This window comes from Tamandua tetradactyla, chromosome 10 (assembly GCF_023851605.1).
Source record: "Tamandua tetradactyla isolate mTamTet1 chromosome 10, mTamTet1.pri, whole genome shotgun sequence".
In the NCBI taxonomy this organism is placed as follows: domain Eukaryota; kingdom Metazoa; phylum Chordata; class Mammalia; order Pilosa; family Myrmecophagidae; genus Tamandua; species Tamandua tetradactyla.
In genome coordinates this window covers 99,833,127-99,853,128 of record NC_135336.1, presented here as the reverse complement: position 1 = coordinate 99,853,128, position 20,002 = coordinate 99,833,127, and the positions used below count along the sequence as shown (strand labels likewise).

The window sequence follows — 20,002 nt, the reverse complement described above, 5'->3', positions numbered from 1 at the left end:
GTAGAAAGACAGCCTTCACAATGGGAGACAATATTTGGAAATGATATATCAGATAAAGGTCTAGTATCCAGAATTTATAAAGAGATTGTTCATCTCAACAACAAAAAGACAGCCAACCCAATTACAAAATGGGAAAAAGACTTGAACAGACACCTCTCAGAAGAGGAAATACGGATGGCCAAGAGGCACATGAAGAGATGCTCAATGTCCCTGGCCATTAGAGAAATGCAAATCAAAACCACAATGAGATATCATCTCACACCCACCAGAATGGCCATTATCAACAAAACAGAAAATGACAAGTGCTGGAGAGGATGCGGAGAAAGAGGCACACTTATCCACTGTTGGTGGGAATGTCAAAGGGTGCAACCACTGTGGAAGGCAGTTTGGCGGTTCCTCAAAAAGCTGAATATAGAATTGCCATACGACCCAGCAATACCATTACTAGGTATCTACTCAAAGGACTTAAGGGCAAAGACACAAACGGACATTTGCACACCAATGTTTATAGCAGCATTATTTACAATTGCAAAGAGATGGAAACAGCCAAAATCTCCATCAACAGAAGAGTGGCTAAACAAACTATGGTATATACATACGATGGAATATTATGCAGCTTTAAGACAAGATAAACTTATGAACCATGTAATAACATGGATGGACCTAGAGAATATTATGCTGAGTGAATCCAGCCAAAAACTAAAGGACAAATACTGTATGGTCCCACTGATGTGAACGGACATTCGAGAATAAACTTGAAATATGTCACTGGTAACAGAGTTCAGCAGGAGTTAGAAACAGGGTAAGACAATGGGTAATTGAAGCTGAAGGGATACAGACTGTGCAACAGGACTAGATACAAAAACTTAAAAATGGACAGCACAATAATACCTAATTGTAAAGTAATCATGTTAAAACACTGAATGAAGCTGCATCTGAGCTATAGGTTTTTGTTTTGTTTTGTTTTGTTTTGTTTTGATTTTACTATTATTACTTTTATTTTTTTCTCTATATTAACATTCTATATCTTTTTCGGTTATGTTGCTAGTTCTTCTAAACCAATGCAAATGTACTAAGAAATGATGATCATGCATCTATGTGATGATGTTAAGAATTAATGATTGCATGTGTAGAATGGTATGATCTCTAAATGTTGGGTTAATTTCTTTTTTTCCGTTAATTAAAAAAAAAAAAAAAAAGAGAAGGGATAATTGGAGATGAAGGGATACAGACTGTACAACGGGACTGGATATAAAAACTCAGAAATGGACAGCACAATACTACCCAATTGTAATGCAATTATGTTAAAACACTGAATGAAGCTGCATGTGAGGTATAGGTTTTTTGTTTTTGTTTTTTTTGTTTTTTTTTCTTTCTATTATTGTTTTAATTCTTATTCTGTTGTCTTTTTATTTCTTTTTCTAAATCGATGCAAATGTACTAAGAAATGATGAATATGCAACTATGTGATGTTATTAAGAATTACTGATTGTACATGTAGATTGGAATGATTTCTAATTGTTTTGTTAATTCTTTTTTTAATTAATAAAAAAAAAGATACATCAGAAAAAAAAAAAAAAGCAGTAATAAGTATAATTTGGAAAACATATAAAATTGAGTGTTTATAGTTGCTCAGCATTCTTCTGGTAGTGTTAATGCAAAGGTTATTCAATAATTTTTCCATTGGGAAACTATATAATATCACTGGGGGCCATGTTGCTATATATAAATAATCACCTTATAGAGCATAGAGGTTACATAGTTGGGATTACCAAAAGTATATAATATTTACAACACAGGAAAGTTTTAAAAAGTATAAACAGCCTAGAGATTATGCTGTTATTTTTCAGACTTATTTTAACCATGGGGAGACAAGTAAAATATTAAATACATTAACAGCCAACACCGGGGTTAGATTATACATGAGAGCAGAGGGGGTATTCCTGGCCCTGAACAGGGCATAAGGCAGGAGCATGGTCCAATCCTTCAAGCCAGTCTCTATAGCTAATTTGGTTAGGGTCTCTTTAATTGTCCTGTTTATTTTTTCTACCTGTCCTGAGCTTTGGGGTTTGTATGCACAATGCAATTTCCAATTAATCCCCAATATCCTGGTCACACCCTGATTTATCTGGGCTACAAATGCGGGTCCGTTATCTGACCCTATTATTTTTGGTAGACTGAACCGGGGAAAAATTTCTTCCATAATCTTTTTCACTATGACCTGAGCCGTTTCTCTCTTAGTTGGGTAGGCTTCAACTTATCCTGAAAAGGTGTCTATAAAAACTAGTAAGTATTTAAGTTCATATTTTGCAGGTTTGATTTCAGTAAAGTCGACTTCCCAGAACTGCCCAGGTCGAGTTCCCCTTAGTCTTTTTTCATTAGGAGCTTTGGTGGGGTAGGCGTTTATAATTTGACACGCCTGACATTCTCTGGCTATGTGATCTGCCAGGTTCTTTCCTTTTTGAGGCTGTCAGAGGGTATAATTCCCTCTGGTCTTGCAGGAGCTGCTGTAGTTTCCCTGTCCCCAGGTGAGTGAGCTGGTGGACCTGCTGTATGTAAGCTAGGGCTTCCGACTCTCCTTGGGGTGTAACCTCAGATAGTGTCTCAGGGGGTTGCTGGTTTTCTTTGGTTACTAGGACCAAGTTTATAGGGTCCCTTAATGCTGCCGCTTTTGCTTCTTTATCTGCTCGCCTATTACCCATGGTTACTGGGTCCGAGCCTCTTTGGTGGCTAGCACAGTGGACAATGGCTAGTTCTTTGTTTCAGCCCTGGTGGCCATGTTGCATGTTTCTGGCATCGCTGAGGGTGGATTTTATACATGCTATTTTAATTGTCCCCAACATTTCCTCCCTTTGTTTTTTTAAAAGGATGGAGGAAGAATGCTGATCCAGCATTCTTTTGGCATTAACCTTTGCTGGGGGAAGTAGAGGCCTCATCCCCCAGGTTGTTTGTGGCTCTGTTTTTCTGGGGAGAGGAATTTTTGCAGAGCGAACCTCTATGCAAGATGAGGCATACTTCTCAAGGAGCTCGAAAATGGCCTTTAATTGTTTTGGCCCTCCTTTGCAGTGCTTTGCCTTGCACCCAGCGGTACCAATCATAGCATAAGCTAGAAGCATATTTTCGAGTTGTATGCTGCTCCCGTAGGAGTGGGGATTCTTACCTGAGAGGGTGGGTAGCAGTCAGATATTTTGGTTTCATACCTTGGTTAGCGAGATGAAGCCGGTGATAATGCACTTGAATGGGCCTGCTTAGGGCAGAATTAATTTGGTCCTTAATTAGCTGTATTATTCTTTTTTCTCTTATTAATTTTTTTTTTCCTCTCTCTCTCTTATAAAACACTTTTTTAGCTTCTTTGACTAAATCTCGCAAGGCTATGTCCTGCAACCCGTCTAAGCGTTGCAGCTTGCGTCTAATGTCTGGAGCTGATTGGCCGATAAAGGCCATGGCCACTGAGGCTCTTTGATCCTCTGATTGAGGGTCAAAGGGAGCACACCTACGGTATGCTTCCATTAGTTTTTTCTAAAAAGACTGAGGGCAATTCGTCCGCTCCCTGAATAACCTGTCTTACCTTGGCCAAATTGGTGGGCCGGCGTGCGGCTGCTTGGAGACCCGCTACTAGAGTCTGGCAATAGATGGATAGATGCTCCCTACCTTTAGAGGTATTCGGGTCCCAATTAGGCAGCGCAGCGGGAACCGATCGTCGATGACATGCTGGAGTTGGGTGGGTCTCCCATCTTGTCCGGGAACTTGCTTCCTGGCTTCCAGGAGGATCCGATCTCACTCTTCCATGGTGAAGAGAGTCCCCAGGAGTTGTTGACAATCATCCCAAGTGGGCTGGTGAGAGAACATAAGGGACTCCACCAATCCAGTCAACCTAGTGGGAGCCTCAGAAAAAGGAGGGTTATTATTTTTCCAGTTATATAAGTCAGAGGAGGAAAAGGGCCAGTATTGTAGAGCAGGCATTTCTCCCCCATGTCTATCATCCACTGGAGGCCCGTACGGTCTGAGGGGGAGAGTGACAGCCACATCAGATGGGCTTAATGCTCGTCTGCTTCGTCTATTATGTGCTGGTCCTGGTTCATCTGGGATCGTCTGTTGGTGAACCTGCGAAGAGGGAATGGAAGAGGGCGGGGAGAGAGTACTAGAGGAGGGAGAAGGTGAGCTAAGAGAGGGGGGGTCCTGTACCGGAGCTGAAGGGTAGGGAGGAGGGGAAGAAGGACCTGCGTCGAAGAGGAGTAGATCCGATTGGGATTCCGGTAGGACTGCAGGAGGTAAGGAAGGATAGAGTTTCGGAGCTTGAGAAGGACCCGGCACCTTGATTGGGAGTACAGAGGGAGAGTCATGTTGACCAAGAGGAGTAAGAAACGGCTTTACCCATGGAGGTGGGTTTTCACACAGGTCCTGCCAAACCATGATGTAGGGCTGCTGGTCCGGGTGGCCATACGGGTCAGGGCGGAAGATGACTGACTTGACGGCCCGAATTAAGGGTAGATGAAAAGCTCCTTCCTGAGGCTATCTCACGTTAAAAGAGGGCCACCCGGCCGAGCAGAAGGTCTGCCATTTGCTTTTTTTACAATAAGAGATAGATTCTGACCTTTTTCCCTGACCTCAGACCAGTGTCTTAAGGTTAGAGAAAGTGGAGTCGACGTTCCCTGATTCATCTTTGGTAAAACAAAAACAATTCCTAACACACAAATACAGACAGACACACACAGAGCCGGCACACCACGTTTACACAGTTTCAGAGACACAGCTCAGACTGGCCTGATGACTGTGATCGAGTCTCCCCCCGTCAGAAGGGAAACAGAATCAGAGTCAGCCCTGTAGGAAGCCTCCAGGCGTCCCCGGAGGTCCCCCAATCCCGAGGCGTCCCTCGGGAGAGTGACCTGTAACCCCTGGACACGTCTGCCGGTTGCGGTCGGGGAGTGCTCACGCGACTCTCCGACAGTCACTGCCAGTCTGACAGACTAAGCGATCGCACCTCAGACAAAAAGGCCTTACTTACCCCGAGAGAAAGAGCTGTTGGAGCCTCCCCTTACGAAGAGCCGATCTCGGTGGGACCTCCAAATGTAAGAATTCGAGAGTTTTGCCACGCAAAGGAGGACTCCAAGAGACGTTCTCTCATGCAACACGCAAGGGGTTTATTTACCACACATGCGTGGGGCTCACTGAACACGCAGGAACAGAGAGCCCCGAGCCTGGGTTTGGAAAAACTTTTAAGGGGTAGGATGAGGGGGGGGTGGGGGTCGGGCATGGGTCACAGGTGCTGTTTTGCAAGAAGCAGATAACGAACAGTTTTATAACAAGCATTTTTTAACAGTTTTACAGCAAGCATTTCTTGAGCATGAGTCATAGGAGTTGCTTCATGCAAGAAGCAGATAACCGCAGATAACCGCCCCTGGTCGGGTTGTTTGTCTTTAGCCTGATGGGGCCCATAACTCTTTTCTTTACAATTCTTAACCCACACCAAATGCATAGTAGCGACTACAAAATGACACAAATGCTTTTGCTGGATACTTTTATCATCCAGAAGCTAAAATATATGTGAATAGCTAAATTAAGCAGGAAAAATTAACTACTGTTAAGCTTTATAAAATCCCTCTTTACATTAATAAAAGGGACAATTCACCAAGAAGCTATAACAATCATAAATGTATATGCTCCCAAGCAAGGAGCTCCAGAATACATGAAACAAACACTGGCAAAACTAAAGGGAGCAATAGATGTTTCAACAATAGTAGGAGACTTCCATACACCACTCTCCTCTATAGATAGAATAACCAGACAGAAGATCAACAAGGAAACAGAGAAGTTAAACAACTTGATAAATGAATTAGATCCAACAGACATATATAAATCCTTGCACCCCAAAACACAAGGATATACTTTCTTCTCTAGTGCTCATGGAACATTCTTCAAGATAGATCATATACTGGGGCACAAAACAAGTCCTTATAAATTTAAAAACATTGAAATTATTCAAAGCATTTTCTCTGATCACAATGGGATAAAGTACCAAATATATGGAGATTAAATAACACACTCTTAAACAACCAGTGGGTCAAAGAAGAAATTACTAGAGAAAACGGTAGTTATCTGGAGATGAATGAAAATGAGAATACAACTCATCAGAACTTATGGGATGCGGCAAAGGCTGTGCTGAGAGGGAACATAATTGCCCTAAATGCCTATATTAAAAAACAAGAAAGAGCAAAAATCAAGGATTTAATTGCTCACTGGAGGAACTTGAGAAAGAACAGCAAACTAACCCCAAGGAAACAAAAGAGAAATAAAAAAGACTAAAGCAGAGATAAATGAATGGGAGAATAAAAGAACAATGGAAAGAATCAATAAAACCAAAAGTTGGTTCTTTGAGAAAATCAATGAAATTGATGGGCCACTAGCAAGACTGACAAAGGAAAAAAGAAGAGGATGCAAATAAAATCGGAAGTGAGAAGAGGTGCATTACCACAGACCCTGAAGAAATAAAGGAAATCATAAAAGGACACTGTGAACAACTATATGGCAACAAACTAGACAAATTAGATGAAATGGACAAATTCCTGGAAACACAGAACAAACTACGCTGACTCAGGAAGGATTGAAAGTTCTCAACAAATCAATCACAAGTAAAGAGTTTCAATGAGACATCAAAAATCTTCCTACAAAAAAAAAGAGCGCAGGGCCAGATGGCTTCAAAGGGGAATTTTATCAAACATTCCAAAAAGAACTAACAGCGATTCTCCCTAAGCTTTTCCCAAAATATTGAGGTCAAAGGAACTCTACCTAACTCATTTTGTGAAGCTAATATTTTAATACCAAAACCGGGTAAAGATGCTATAAGAAAGGAAAACTACAGGCCAATCTCCCTAATGAACAGACGCGAAAATACTCAACAAAATACTAGCAAATCGAATCCAACAACACATTGAAAGAATTATACACCATGACCAAGTGGGGTTTATACAAACAGCTTATTACAAAAGCCCAGGCTTCTATCCGTGTGCTCCTGAAAAGCATCGCTTGGGTGGGGAGAGGGGTCTTTAACTTCTCTGGCTGCAGCTCTCCCTTGTGGCACGCACTGCTCCCACCCGCCTTCGGCAGCCAGCGTAGAAAGCGCCCTGGCCTCTGGAGCTGCATGGGCCCTCAGCACCCAATCTCCAGCCCGCAGCTGGACTCACAAACCACCATGGCACCACCTGCTATACCCTCAGCTCCAAATGCGAGGTACAAACAAGGGACTCGGGGGAAAGGGGAAAAGCAGCAACCTGAGGCTGGGTGGTCACCTTCAAGAACATCTGATCCCAGCTTCCCACCAGGGAGCCAGCTCTACCCTCTGCCCTCGCCCTCTGCTTCCTTTCCAGGGCAAGGCATCAATGAATCCACCCGGGAAGGAGCTCGGAGCACAGAGAAGTTTCCCTCTGCATGGAAACGGGTACCCTGGTCTGTGCCTAACTTTTGCTGAGATGGTGTCTTCTCTCCCCAGGGCACTGCCCCCATGAGGCTGCTCACACAAGCTAAGAGATGGCATGCTTATTTCACCAGCAGCCACCTTATAACCCTGCCCGCGACCAGTGGTTACCGTTCTGCAGGGCTTCAGTGAAGACCACGCAGGGAGTCCAAACGCTCCGCCCCCATGGGGTGTGGTGGGTGACTCAGCAACGTGAGTTTTATGGTGAATTGGGGTGAGGACACAGCCTGCGCCCTGCACCCACATCCATGCAGATCCCCCCCAAGACGAGGGCCGCACGACTTACCACTGGTCCTTTGAGAACGAGATAAGGAAGCGGATGCCAGCAGGAAGTCGAGCCATTTACGTCACGCTGACCACAGAGTGCTGGTCACAAAAGAAGATGCTTCGTAGACAAGTCTAACCCTCGCCCCCAGTGCTTGCTCTGCTGCCCCTGGAGCTCACACAGGCTGGAAGACGTGCAGTACAACCGTGCTGTTGGCTCTGGCTTCCCCTTTTCTCTAGGAGGAGATGAGAGGAGCTGAGAGTCAGGTGCTCTAACAAGGGAGGGTGTGAGTCACTGCGAGCCGCAGGTGGAAGTAACTCCCTGCAGGGTGGTTAACTAGCCCAGATCCCAGCCCCCAGGCACAGGGAGCTCCCACCCAATTGGTACAGTCTGCCCTCGGGGCACGCTGGTCAGAGCCAGCTGAAAGGAATGCCACATGACCTGGTGACTGACATAGGAAAAGGAAGGGCAGCTAACTGGAAGGCAGCCAGAAATGAACCTGGCCACTTGTTACCAGCCCATGAGGCTCCACAGAAGTAACAGCAGTATCCCCATGGACGCAGGGATGTCCTGTGGGTGCGCTGCCTGCCAGGGCCACCTGCCGGGTGTGACTCTGCCCACGGGGACCCGCAATCCAGGCCAGCCTGGTCTCTGGTGACAAGGATGCCTTTGAGCCAAAGCATTAAATAACACAGTAAGCCACAGAGTAACCCAGCACTTGCAGGAACATGGATTTTCTACCTTAATGTCTATTGAAAATTCAAAATGTTTTATAATTTTTCTAAAAAAAGCAGCTTTTTTCAGGTTGGCTAAGATTTTATAGTTTTATGATTTTTAATAGTCTTCTTATCAGATATATCTTCATGCAAAACAAGATTTGGTTTCCACTCTGTTAAAATGACAGTGTTTTTTGGATTATTTGTTTGCTCTTAGTGAGAAGCTATAACAGGCTTTTAGCCATCTGAGTAATGTGCCTAGATGGCAAAGATTCTATGTCTTATCAGACCAAAATACTTATTGATATGTATGTGGAACATCTCCTTCCTTATTGTTTTAAACAATGCCTCCTCACATTAAAATATATATACATATATCTTTTTAAAATCATGTTAACTCCTCTATTTACTTTCAAATTTTTATGTCACCTTGATTAAATAAAAAACAAACAAACAAAAAAGAAAGCCACTTTTGAGTAAAATTCATCCTGATTTAAAACAGCTAAAATGTATTTAATGTCTTCCAACAACTTGCTTAGGGGCAAGAAATAGTTGACACTTTTGGTTCCAATTTAGAGGGTTTCAAACTGCACATGTAAGTCCTGGGTTTTCCAAAATAGAACCTCATGCACTCACGACTTCCCTCCAGAGTGAGCTCTGAAAACATGCACCTTCTTCAGTGATTTTCCTTCCCATTACTTTTAGAATAAAATTCAAAATTCTCCACAAAGTCTCACCCACAGCCGCACCCAGGTGCATCACCTCTGGCACCCGGAAGGTGCAGGTACATTCTAGGAGCCCCACGACCTCTGCCCCACGGGCCTTCCGGATGCCATTCATTCCAGCTCCATGACTGCCCATAGGCGGCCCAGCACCACCTCACCTTCCTGCTACTTTTTCCCTAGCTAAACGCTGGGGATGCTGACACCCACATTTCCAGGTCAATGAGATAATCTAGGCAAAGCAGCTGGCACAGGGCCTGGGATGCAGTGGGGTGCTCAGCAAATATGGGCTGTGGTTATTCTCCCTGCGAACCCAGGAGGGTAAGGCCCGGGGCTGTGCCCAGCACCTATGTCCTTGACCCAGCTCAGAACCTGCCTGGCCAGTGCTCAGGTAACCTGCACAGCACAAATGGCTTCAAAACTGCTTTGGCTCAAATCTTGACATGTTAAAATATTTTGCTCAAGAAAACAAGCAGACTCCTGATTGGGCCTAGATATATTCTGAGAAGCAATTTTACAATGATGGCTTCAGAGCAAGGATTTGAATGAAATTTCACAGTGCCTGGAAATGGACATTGAGGATGATTTTTTTTCCTCCATTGGAACACTGCTTCTCTATAACCAGCTAGTTATTTAAAAGTCTGGTAATTTTCTATTGCCACTTACTAACTAAATAGATACCAACTCAATACAACCTTTAATGAAAACAAAACAAACAAAAATCCAAAGGGCATTGAAATGTCATCAGGAAAAATAACTATATGATTTCCTTTGCAAACAATAACAGGTCTTTGCCCCCGTGGAAAGGGTGAAAGCAATGTCTATACATTCTCACAGTAAGTGCAGTTAAAATGTGCAGAGATGGGGACTTTTACGTTTGGGGATGCGAACGGTCCAATTTAACAAAGCCTATGCAGCAGGCCTGCAAATCATGCCATAGGACCTTTCAGACATTAAGAATGATTTAAACAGTCCTTTTGAGCCCTAGTCCCAAGGAAAGGTACCATGTTCATTTCACAAAAGGGAAAAATGAAGGTTGATGGCTGGACCCAGGCCAGTGCCATGCTGGGGGGCAAATTTCAGTTGTCCTATTTCCCATGGGTAACTCCTCTCTCCACCCTGCCCATTCCCTGCAGAGAAGGGGGCTGCAAGACTCTTGGTTTAAATCCTCTTTTTGGCCCACGGCCTGAGAACATGATATTTTTAAAAGTTATTCTTTATAGGCAGTCGTTGAACTTCTCCCCACTAGGGAAAAGTGCCTGGCTGTCGATTTCCTTCTGCAATAAGAAAGCAACCTGGGGGCCACGGTATTTGAGCATCTCTATTACATTCTGTGAAACATGAGTTTTTGTACCAATCTGCTGAATAAGTCCAAGCAAGTCAGCATAAAACAAGCTGAGGGAAATGCTTCTGAAGCCCCTCCCTCAAACCACCCCTTGGTAATCTGCGCCTCTAGAACACTTTGGGGTACTCCAGGAAGATCCACATAATGAGACTAGAAACCAACAGGAGAAACCAATAGGAACATCAAAAGGGTCTTCCTAGACCTGAAGTGCCATTACCATTAATCATGCTGTCCCTGTGTATACTTTAAACAACCCACTTAAAGATGTAACATTCTAAAGTGGGTCTCATTTTAAAGGCAAAGATGGGTGCGAAATGCATCTCCCACCCCACCCCATTTTTTTGTACATTTTCCTTCTTTACCCAAGAGACAGAAAGACCACAATTTCCCCCCCAGAGTAAGCACTTTCTATGGTTCTGGGCTTCTAAAGGCTCCAGTGCAGAACACTAAAGCTAAATGGAAAGGGCCACTCTTTCCTGCGCTAAAGTACAGAAAAGGGCAGACCGCACCCCTGCCCTCTGCCCCGGCCTGCACAAAACAGACCCGGTCCATGCCGTTCCACCAGCACCGGGTGTAGCCCAGGTCTCAGGGCCCTGGGTTTTCCAAGTTTGATCTGAAAGAAGAGTGAATGAAGGAGCCCGAAGTGGGCAGAGATAATAGTTACCAACTTCCCAGCATGTGGGCTCCAGGGCAGTGGATTTGGGAGACAAGGCAAAGGCTTTGGAATGCCTCCTCTGGAGTGCAAACCTGGGGGTGGGTTGCAGGGCCTTTCAGACTCGCAGCTCCCCCTCCCACGCAGCCCACCCGTGGGGAGGCCCCGACGGGGTGGGGGTGGGGGCTGACCAAGAATGAGGGAGCCCGAGGCTGTCGGCCGCGGGGAATCTTCGCGGCCTCTAGAGTCCCACCCACCCAGAAGGGCGCGCTCTCTCCGCCTTGGCCCGAGGGGCCCGGGCGGGGGACACAGCTGCTCCGCAAACAAACGAGCGCGCGGCCCCGGGCGCGGCGGGTCAGCGGCCACCGGACGCGCAGACCCCAGGGCTCGCCAGGCCCTCGTCACCGCGGCGGGGACGGGACCCGGCCCAGACTTCGCCCCGGCCCGGGCCTCGGGGATCGCGCGGGCCACGCACCCGCCCGCTGCCTCCCCTTCCCCGCGGTCCCGGCGCCAACCCGGGCTGGGAAGGCTTGGCATGGTCGCCCGCCACCACCCTCCCAGACCCTCTGTCAGAAGCTTTCCACTGGGGGACGCGAGCTTGAGCGCGCCCCGGCCCGGAACGCTCCCTCCCAGTACACCAGGAGGGGCTGATGCCCCAAGAATGGGCAGGGACCCCCGGCGGGGCTGTCCCCGCGGGCGCTCGTCCCTACCAGCGCGGAGCAGTGGTCCCCGCTCATGGGCGACAGGTGCCGCGCGGCTGCTGCGTCCAAGGCCCCGCGACCCCGCTGGCGCCGGCAGACAGGGAAGGGCCCCCGCGCGCCCCTGCCCCTGTCCCCGGTCCCCGCGCCGCCCCTCCCCCTGCCTCTATCCCCGCGCCGCCCCTCCCCCTGCCTCTGTCCCCGCGCCGCCCCTCCCTCGACTCCTGTCCCCGCGCCGTCCCTCCTCTGTCCCCCGCTGTCCCTCTTCCTTCCCTGTCCTCTCCCTCCCTGCCCCCGCGCCGCCCCTCCCCCGAACCCTGCCCCCGTTGTCCTCTCGGTCCCGTATCCCCGCGCCGCGCCTCCCCCGCCCCGCGCCCCACTCACCTGCGCCGCCGCCGCCCCGCACCCCCAGCCCCAGCCGGCCACCGCGGGCGCTTCCTGCTCGCGACTTCCTGGAGCGTCTCACGGTTCCCCCCACCCCCCGCGCCCCGCCCCTTACACTTTCCCTAGGACCTGCGGGGCGCCGACCCCGCCCCCACCCAGGCAAAGTGCACCAAGGGTCCCAGGCAGCCCCTTGGGGTCGCCCTCCTCGGAGCAGCGCGGCCCCGCCGGCGGGGGTCGCCCGCCAAGCCCCCTCCCTCAGCCAGGCGCCCGCACCTGCCTGCAGGAGCTGAGAGTGGGGGGAAGAACCGGGTGGGGGGGGATGGCATCGGCAAGTTGTGGATCAGCAGACCTGGAATCCCTCACCCCACCCCCGAGCCCCTGGGACCTTCGCCCCTTTCTCTTAAAGGCAGGGCTCACCCCACACCCGAGCAGACCGGCTCTGCCGCGAGGGACCCCTCTGAGCCTGCGGCTGTTTATTCCCACGGTGTTTGTCAAGGGTCAGAATCAAGAACACATTTTAACTGAAGTGGGACCCAGTGCTGTCTCCAGGTGGAATCATCTTTTATCACAGCTATGTGGGTTTGAAGTTCTTATGGACCCCAAAATAGCCATGTTTTAATCCTGATCCAATCTTGTGGGGACAGCCCTTTCTTTTAATCCCGACTCAATACTGTAGGGCAGAAACTTTTGTTTGTTTGTTGGCATGGACAGGCTCCAGGAATCGAACCCGGGTCTCCAGTTCAGCAGGTGAGATTTCTTGTCACTGAGCCACCATTGCACCACCCAGGGCAGAAACTTTTGATTAAAGATGTGTGACCTTTTCATTAGATGGAGATGTGGTTCCACCCATTCCAGATGGGTCTTGATTAGTTTATTGGAGTCCTTTAAAAAGGGAAACATTTTGAAGAAACCTCAGATGTAGATGCAGACACAGATGTTTGGAAGAGCAGATGCAGATGCAAAAGCTTGGAGAACAGTTACTTCAGGGACACAGACATTTGGAGATGCTTGGAGTGCCCATTGAGAAAGCAGATGCCTAGACTTGGCAGAGTCCAGCAGACCCGTCACCATGTACCTTCCCAGGAAATGCTAAGCAAGCCTGAACCCAGAGTTGTGTCCTACAGTTGTGACTGAGGGCTCACAGATGCTTAGAGTGGAAACTACTGGCATCAGCAGCTGGAAGCAACAAACTGGGAACAAGAACCAGCAGACACAGCCACGTGGTGTTTCAGATGGCATCGGCCTTTCTTGAGTGAAGGTAATCTCTCACTGGTGCCTTAATTTGGATACTGTCACTTCCTTAGAACTGTAAACTCGTAACATAATAAATTCCCTTTTTAAAAGCCCATCCATTTCTGGTATACTGTGTTCTGGCAGCTTACCAAATGAATATACACACCTTTGCCCATGACACACACAGGCTCACACATTAGGAAAAGCCAGAGACTCCCTGACTGGACTCCACAGTTTCCATCCTCATCCTGCCACCCACCCCCAGGAACCATTGTTCCTACTCGCACTTCTTGCCAAAATTCGACTTTGGGCAGCCCTAGAGAGGCCCTGAAGATTTCCTCCAGTACCTGTAGAGTATATCCACAGTGGACACCCAGGCTCCAAAACTAGCTGGGCACCAGCCATTCCCCCCAGGGGAGAACCTTCCTGGAAGAGCAAATCAAGGTAGAAAATGTTTTGCAAAAGAAATTCCAGGAATTAAAAATAAATAAATAATAGGGGAACAAATGTTAAATTGTTTAGAAGGAAATACTAGTGGTCGATGAGAGGGAGGGGTAAAGGGTATGGTATGTATACGTTTTTTCTTTTTTCTTTTTATTTCTTTTTCTGGAGTGATGCAAATGTTCTAAGAAATGATCATGTGATGATATTGTGAGTCATTGATTGCACACCAAGTATGGAATATTCATATGTTAAGAATGTTCATGTTTGCATGTTGTGTTTTATTGGTTTATTTTTTGGCATGGGCAGCCACCGGGAATCAAACCTGGGTCTCCAACATGGCAGGCGAGAACTCCGCCTGCTGAGCCACCATGGCCCACCCTGTTACTTGGTTTTATCAACAAAAATTAAAAAAAAAAAAGAAGAAGAAATTCCAGGAAGGCGTCAGCTGTAAAGCTAAAAGCAATCAAGGGCCTGCTGGAAGTGTGCAAGCAGGCTGGTTTGGACAGCAGCCCCCCGAGCATCCCCCCCAGACCCCATGATCCCCTTGGGGTCCTCGTTCAGGTAGGCAGCAGCGCTGTGAGCCTCAGTTTCCCCCGGGCCTTGCTCAGTTCCCAGAACCCTCTGAAGCCCCGCCTTTCTTTGCTGACTTGGATAGCAACAAATGCACCACTTCTTTAGGCACTGGCAAAACATTCTCTGTGCCCTCCTCACTGTTGCCCCCACTGTCCGACCACTGGGGTCCCGACTCTCACCACCCCCTCCCTGCCCCCTGCATCCTCCCCGGTCTCTGACATTGGCGGACTTCCACCGAGTCCCTCCTGGCCATTTCCCTCACAGTCCTCTCCCTTTAACTGTCCATTCCAATGGCCATCAGAACAGTCTGGAGGAGCTGCCCCACCCTGGCCTTGGCCTCAGGCTCTGCTCCATGCTCCCCCTTCCTCTCTGACCCTGGGCCACCCATCGACGTGCTACAGCAATAGCTCATTTCAACCCCTCCACGATACTCTGTCACCTGCAGGAATGAGAACAGGTGCCTCAGTGGTGAAGAACCAAGGCCCCAAACCACCTTGCAGCTCAGTCTCTCTCACACAGGGCATGAAGCTGCAGGACAGCTCCCTCGTTTCTGAGAACCTGTGCGTTTTTCTGCTTTCCTGCCGTGGCCCTCCTGACCCCGGGGTATCCTACTCAGCTCCAACTGCAGTGCCAGTTGCCTCTCCGCTCAGGCATTCCTGGGCACCGTACTAACCTCTTTCTACTGACCTGCACAGTGAAATCAGTACTAGTTATCTTTCGGTCTATCTCCTGACCTCAAGGTGCTCGGGAGACACTCCTCCACGTTTGCTAACTGCATGCACAAATAAAGAGCAGGGGCTCCCAACGTTTTTTTATAATTTCTCACGTGGAAGTGATGTTTATATGGTACACTGGAGTAAACTAGAGGGGACTTGGGACCGAATACATAATGCTTGCTGAAAATGTTATATTAATCTTTTATATTATATGATGAGAAGAAAACAAACAATTAGTGGAAAAAGTAAATTAGTGTAGAATTTGCAAATAAAAGACTTCACTTTTAAAAATAACTTGTGACTGCTTCGGTGACCGTAAATTTCACTTTATATTAGGTTTTTATGCTTGACATAGCTGTGTCCAATTCCTGATGCAGACTTTTTAATAAGGAGTCCTTCAAATTCTTGTTACCTATCCTTGAGACAGTGTCTTTGTGCAAATAGATGAGAACTTTAAAGCTACTTTTTAACGACGACAGAAATTTTACAAGAGTTGAAATTATATTAAAAGGGCTTAACAATTCTTAAAATCTTTGTGATGACCAAATGGATTTCCTATCCAACTGAACTTTTCATGCAGAGTTTTTCTGAGTCCAAATGAACTTTTCACGCAGAGCTGTGACCAGCTCTCAGCTGCCTGCAGGCTCGCCGCCCTGAGGTTTCTTTCAGAGAGACACGGAAGGGGTGGCCAGACTCGGGGCCCTCCTGTGGCATGCTGTCTGGGCCTGCTTCTCTACTTATCATCCGAAATGTCTACATGAGGATTGACTTTGTTTTTATTTTGTTTCAGTAAAAGAGGAACAAACAAGCTGAGAGCAACATTCACTGTTAGGCAGCAGCTATTTATTGAGGGTCTACCAGGGCCCAGTTCTGGGCCAGAATTCCTGGCCTTTGAAGAATTTACAGCTCAAGGGGTCCATGGCAAGAATAGGCTAGTCATTCAGAAGGGGAAACTGATGCACGCGTGCGGGGCTGTCTATTCCACAGGGTGCGCAGGACGCAAAGAAATCAGAGGGGCTGGGCACGCACCTCCAGGTAGCACCATCTGGACATTGCTACTCACCCCAGGAGGCCCGGGGACTGAGCAGCTGCAGGGGTGCAGTGAGGGCTGCTGCACAGGACCGGAGTGGTTTGGGGGCAGGGGAAGAGCTGAGGAAGAGTTCCCTCTCCTCCTGTCCTGGCCGCTGAGCCTCTCACTGACCCAGCCTGACAGGAAAGAAGGACCCAAGGGGTCCACTGAGGCAGGACAGCAGCAGAGGCAGGCGTGCCCCTCACCCTCACAGAGCTTCCTGTCCAGTGATACTTCAGATGGGGGACCCGCACATACAACTTGGTGTGTCACATGCAACACCGGGGACACAGAGGGTGCAAGAGAGGGTCATCTGCCTCAGATGTGGAAATCAGTGGCAGTGACAGCCAAGAGATAGGAGGAGTTGGCCGGGAGCATAGCGATGGGAAAGGAGTTAAGCTCTGCAGAGGGAGCCCAGCAAGCACGGAACCCCAAATGTGAGCAAGTGGGCAGGTCTGGGGACCAAACCAGCTGAGGGAACTGAGTGAGAAAGCTCTGTGCTCGGGGCCAGGTGTGTGAGGAGAAGGCTGAGAAGTAGGAAAGCTCCTGTAAAATCTAGGCCAGGGATGATGGCTGGCTGTCGGGGAGCTCTGGTTTGAGAAAGGTCTAGTGAGGGAGAGAATGGAGGAGGGGAGAAGGAGGAGCCAGTGACAGCTGGGACTCTGGCCTGGGGGTGCTGAGTGGATGGTGCAGTCGGTCCTGGAGCCGGGGAAGCTACAGGAACAGCAGATCTGGGGCCTGGCCACCGTGGTGAGGAAGGTGTTTGCATTTGTTGAAGCGGTTGGTTCCTGGGGTTGCCTTGGTGGATATTCAACAGGTGATTGGCTGTGTGGGTCTGGTGCCTCTGCAAAGAATTCCAGACTGGTGAGGGAGATCCCTGGAACACACAGCAGTGACACCACAGGAGCAGAAAGCTTGTCCAGTCAGAGAAACTAGGATGCAGCCCCAAGGGGCACTAACATTTAGGGGCAGGTGGAGGAGGAGGGGCTGCAAAGCCATGTCAGGAGTAGTGGGGAAAACCCAGCTGTGTGTCACAGCCCAGAAGCCCAAGGCAGGCAGTGTTTCCAGAAGCAGATGAGGTGGTCCGCAGAGCTAGGGGCTGCAGAGAAACTGTTCTACTGGCTCTAAGTGGAAAATCCTTAGTGACCTGCCAAGAGAAGTTTTTCCTGCTATTGGGGGGTGGCAAGAAGCCAGATTGTAGTAGGTAGAGGATTGAGTGGTGTTTTGGCTTAATAAAGCTGCCAGAATGCACTATACAAGAAATGGACTGGCTTTTAACAATAGGGATTTATTAGTTTACCAGTTTACAGATCTAAGTCCATGAAAATGCCCAAATTAAGATTTCAGCAGGACGATACCTTCTCTGAAGAATGCTTACCAGTGAGCTTGGGCTCCTCAGTCAGATAGCAAAGCACATAGCAACATTTGCTAATCCTTCTCTCCTTCGTTTCATCGCTTCCACATTCTGACTGCATGTTTCTCTCTTTTAGCTTCTGTTTCTCTTAGCTTCTCTGGGTGTATCCTTGTCTCTCAGCTTTTCTAGGGCTTTTTCCATGAGCCCTGGGTTTTCTCATGGGTTTTTCTGGGTTTTATCCTCTTATAAAGGTCTCCAGTGAGAGGGTTAAGACCCACCTTGAATGGAGTGGGCCATATCTCAATTGAAACAACCTAATCAAAAGTTCCCACCTAGGGTGGGTCGGTACCCACAGGGATGGATTACTGAGATTTTCTATACATGATCTTTTCTGGGGTACATTCAACTTCAGACTACCACAAGAGGGCATGAGAAAGGGGAAGCAGCAGTGACGAGACAGTGTTTCAGGAAGGAAGGTGGTAGCTGGGGAGGAGAGGCACTGAGAGAGAAGAATGACCTGCTGTGGTCTCAAGGCAGAATTTCTTCTCTGGGGGAACCACCGGTTTTGCTCTTGAGGCCTTCTACTAACTGGACCAGCCTCACCTCCTTACTGAGAGTGAGCTTTCAGCCAGGTGGGGCGGATGGTACTCAATCTCTACAGCAGCAAGGCCTGGCCCAGTGTTTACTGAAATAACTGGGTACTATGTGGCCTGGACAAGTGGTCACAAAAGGCTGAGCATCACAGGGCCTCTTTAAATTGGTTCCTTAGTACTTCTGACAAGACCTCGACTCTTGGAGAGCTTCCTTGCTTTCCAGTGTGACAGGATGCTCTAGGTTTACGACCCAGCACTCCTGTCCCAGGCCTGGGCTTAGCCATTTGTTGTAGGAGGCCTGGGTCCTGCTGGTGGGAAATGGTCTTTGGAGTCCACAATCTGGGCTTAGGGTTGTTGTCACTGGAACAACTAAAATGCCAATGAGGGAAAGTCAGAAGAGAGAACAGGGACGGGTGTGTGTGGGAAAGGCAGGTCTTTGCTTAAGCACGCATGCCCCTCAGAAGGCAGAAAGACCTAGAAGCCAAAACGTGTAGTGGGGAATGAGACTTCGGCAGGAGAAGTGCAATGAAGGCGGGTATAGACAGATTACTTTGTAGGTAGGAAAGTATGAGTCATGAGTTCTTATCTATTTTCTCTTGTTGCTGAAGGTAGAGTCAGTTTCTGAGAGTGAAGGGGAAGGTGGTGGTTTCTGGTGTTTGAGGGAACTCCAGAGGGTTTGAGGCAATTTCTGAGCAGGCTGCCCTGAGAACCAGCTGAGGGGGTGGAGAGAGGAGGTTGCCAGGTAATAAGTGTCCATGGGTGCTGAACTGGGTGATGCATGACTATCTCCATGAGCCCGAGTCAGGGCATGGAGAGAGGATGGACAGGTAGAGAGGCCCAGTGTTAAGGTCACTTGCTGCTAACAACCATCCCCCACACACTCGAACCAGCACCATGGAGTCACTTCTTTCCCCTGGTCCTAAGTCAGAAGCAACTTGGGCATCTATTGGGAGGCAGCATTTGGTCATGCATGGGCTACCATGTGCCAAATAAGCCAAGAACTAGGAATGCAATGAGAGGAAGTTGCAGAAAGAAAAGGGAAGCATGGCATGCCCAACCTCGCAGGGCCTTCATGGGCACTCACCATGTCTGGGGCCGCGACGGTGAAGCCTATTGCTGACGGAGCGCTTGATGAGGTGTCAGGGTCCCCAAAGGGAGCTTTGAGGATCCTGGGCTTCACAGCTTGAGAAAGTGCCTAATCCTTGGAAAGTCTGAAACATGATTAGAGAGATAAGGGAAGGTCAAATCTGAACCTGATTACTGAGCCTGACTAAGAGGCGCTCCATTTGAAAGCCTCTAAAAAATGGTATTCTGTCCATTCAGTGTGATTTATGGCTGCTGATTGAAATAGCAGGAATTTCAGCAGCCTGGCAAGCTAGCTAGTGAGCAAGGATGATATACGTCCAATAACTACTGTGGTTGATCACTAATGGAATGAGAAGTCTCCTGTATTATGCACACATCTGTTCTAGGTGTTGGGTTAGGCTTATGGGCATGGACCCACAGACCTCACCCCGAGGAACCAGAACCAAGTAAGTGCCACAGTCAAGCGCACAGGCGTGGAGGGCTCTGCTGGGCCCCGCTGTGGCCTCCCTGCTTTGCCCACTAGTTGACGCGTAGCTGCACGTTCCATCGCTCCCCATCGGCCCTCCTCCTTGGCAATAGCCACTAACAGCATTTCCTGAGTCACCATAACTGGGGGACTATCTGGGGATCATCTGTTGGGAGCACTGGGTCAGGAGAAATGGGAGAGGAGGGAAGAGGCCT

At 48.4% G+C, this 20,002-nt stretch overlaps 1 protein-coding gene across 5 annotated transcripts in view; it reads right to left on the bottom strand.

Annotated features, from left to right (window-relative positions):
• Positions 1–20,002, bottom strand: part of SLC37A1 (solute carrier family 37 member 1) — a 115,997-nt gene that overhangs the window by 63,910 nt on the left and 32,085 nt on the right. For 3 of the 5 annotated variants that reach the window (XM_077118984.1, XM_077118983.1, XM_077118985.1), the window contains exons 2-3: positions 19,320–19,446; positions 7,758–7,971 (exon numbers count right to left, since the gene is read on the bottom strand). In XM_077118984.1, the coding sequence (XP_076975099.1) occupies positions 7,758–7,813 (56 nt within the window). In that variant the 5' untranslated portion in view covers positions 7,814–7,971; positions 19,320–19,446. Of the gene's footprint in view, positions 1–7,757; positions 7,972–12,253; positions 12,313–19,319; positions 19,447–20,002 lie in introns of those variants that run through there. The other 2 variants (XM_077118986.1, XM_077118987.1) reach the window with 2 other exon arrangements.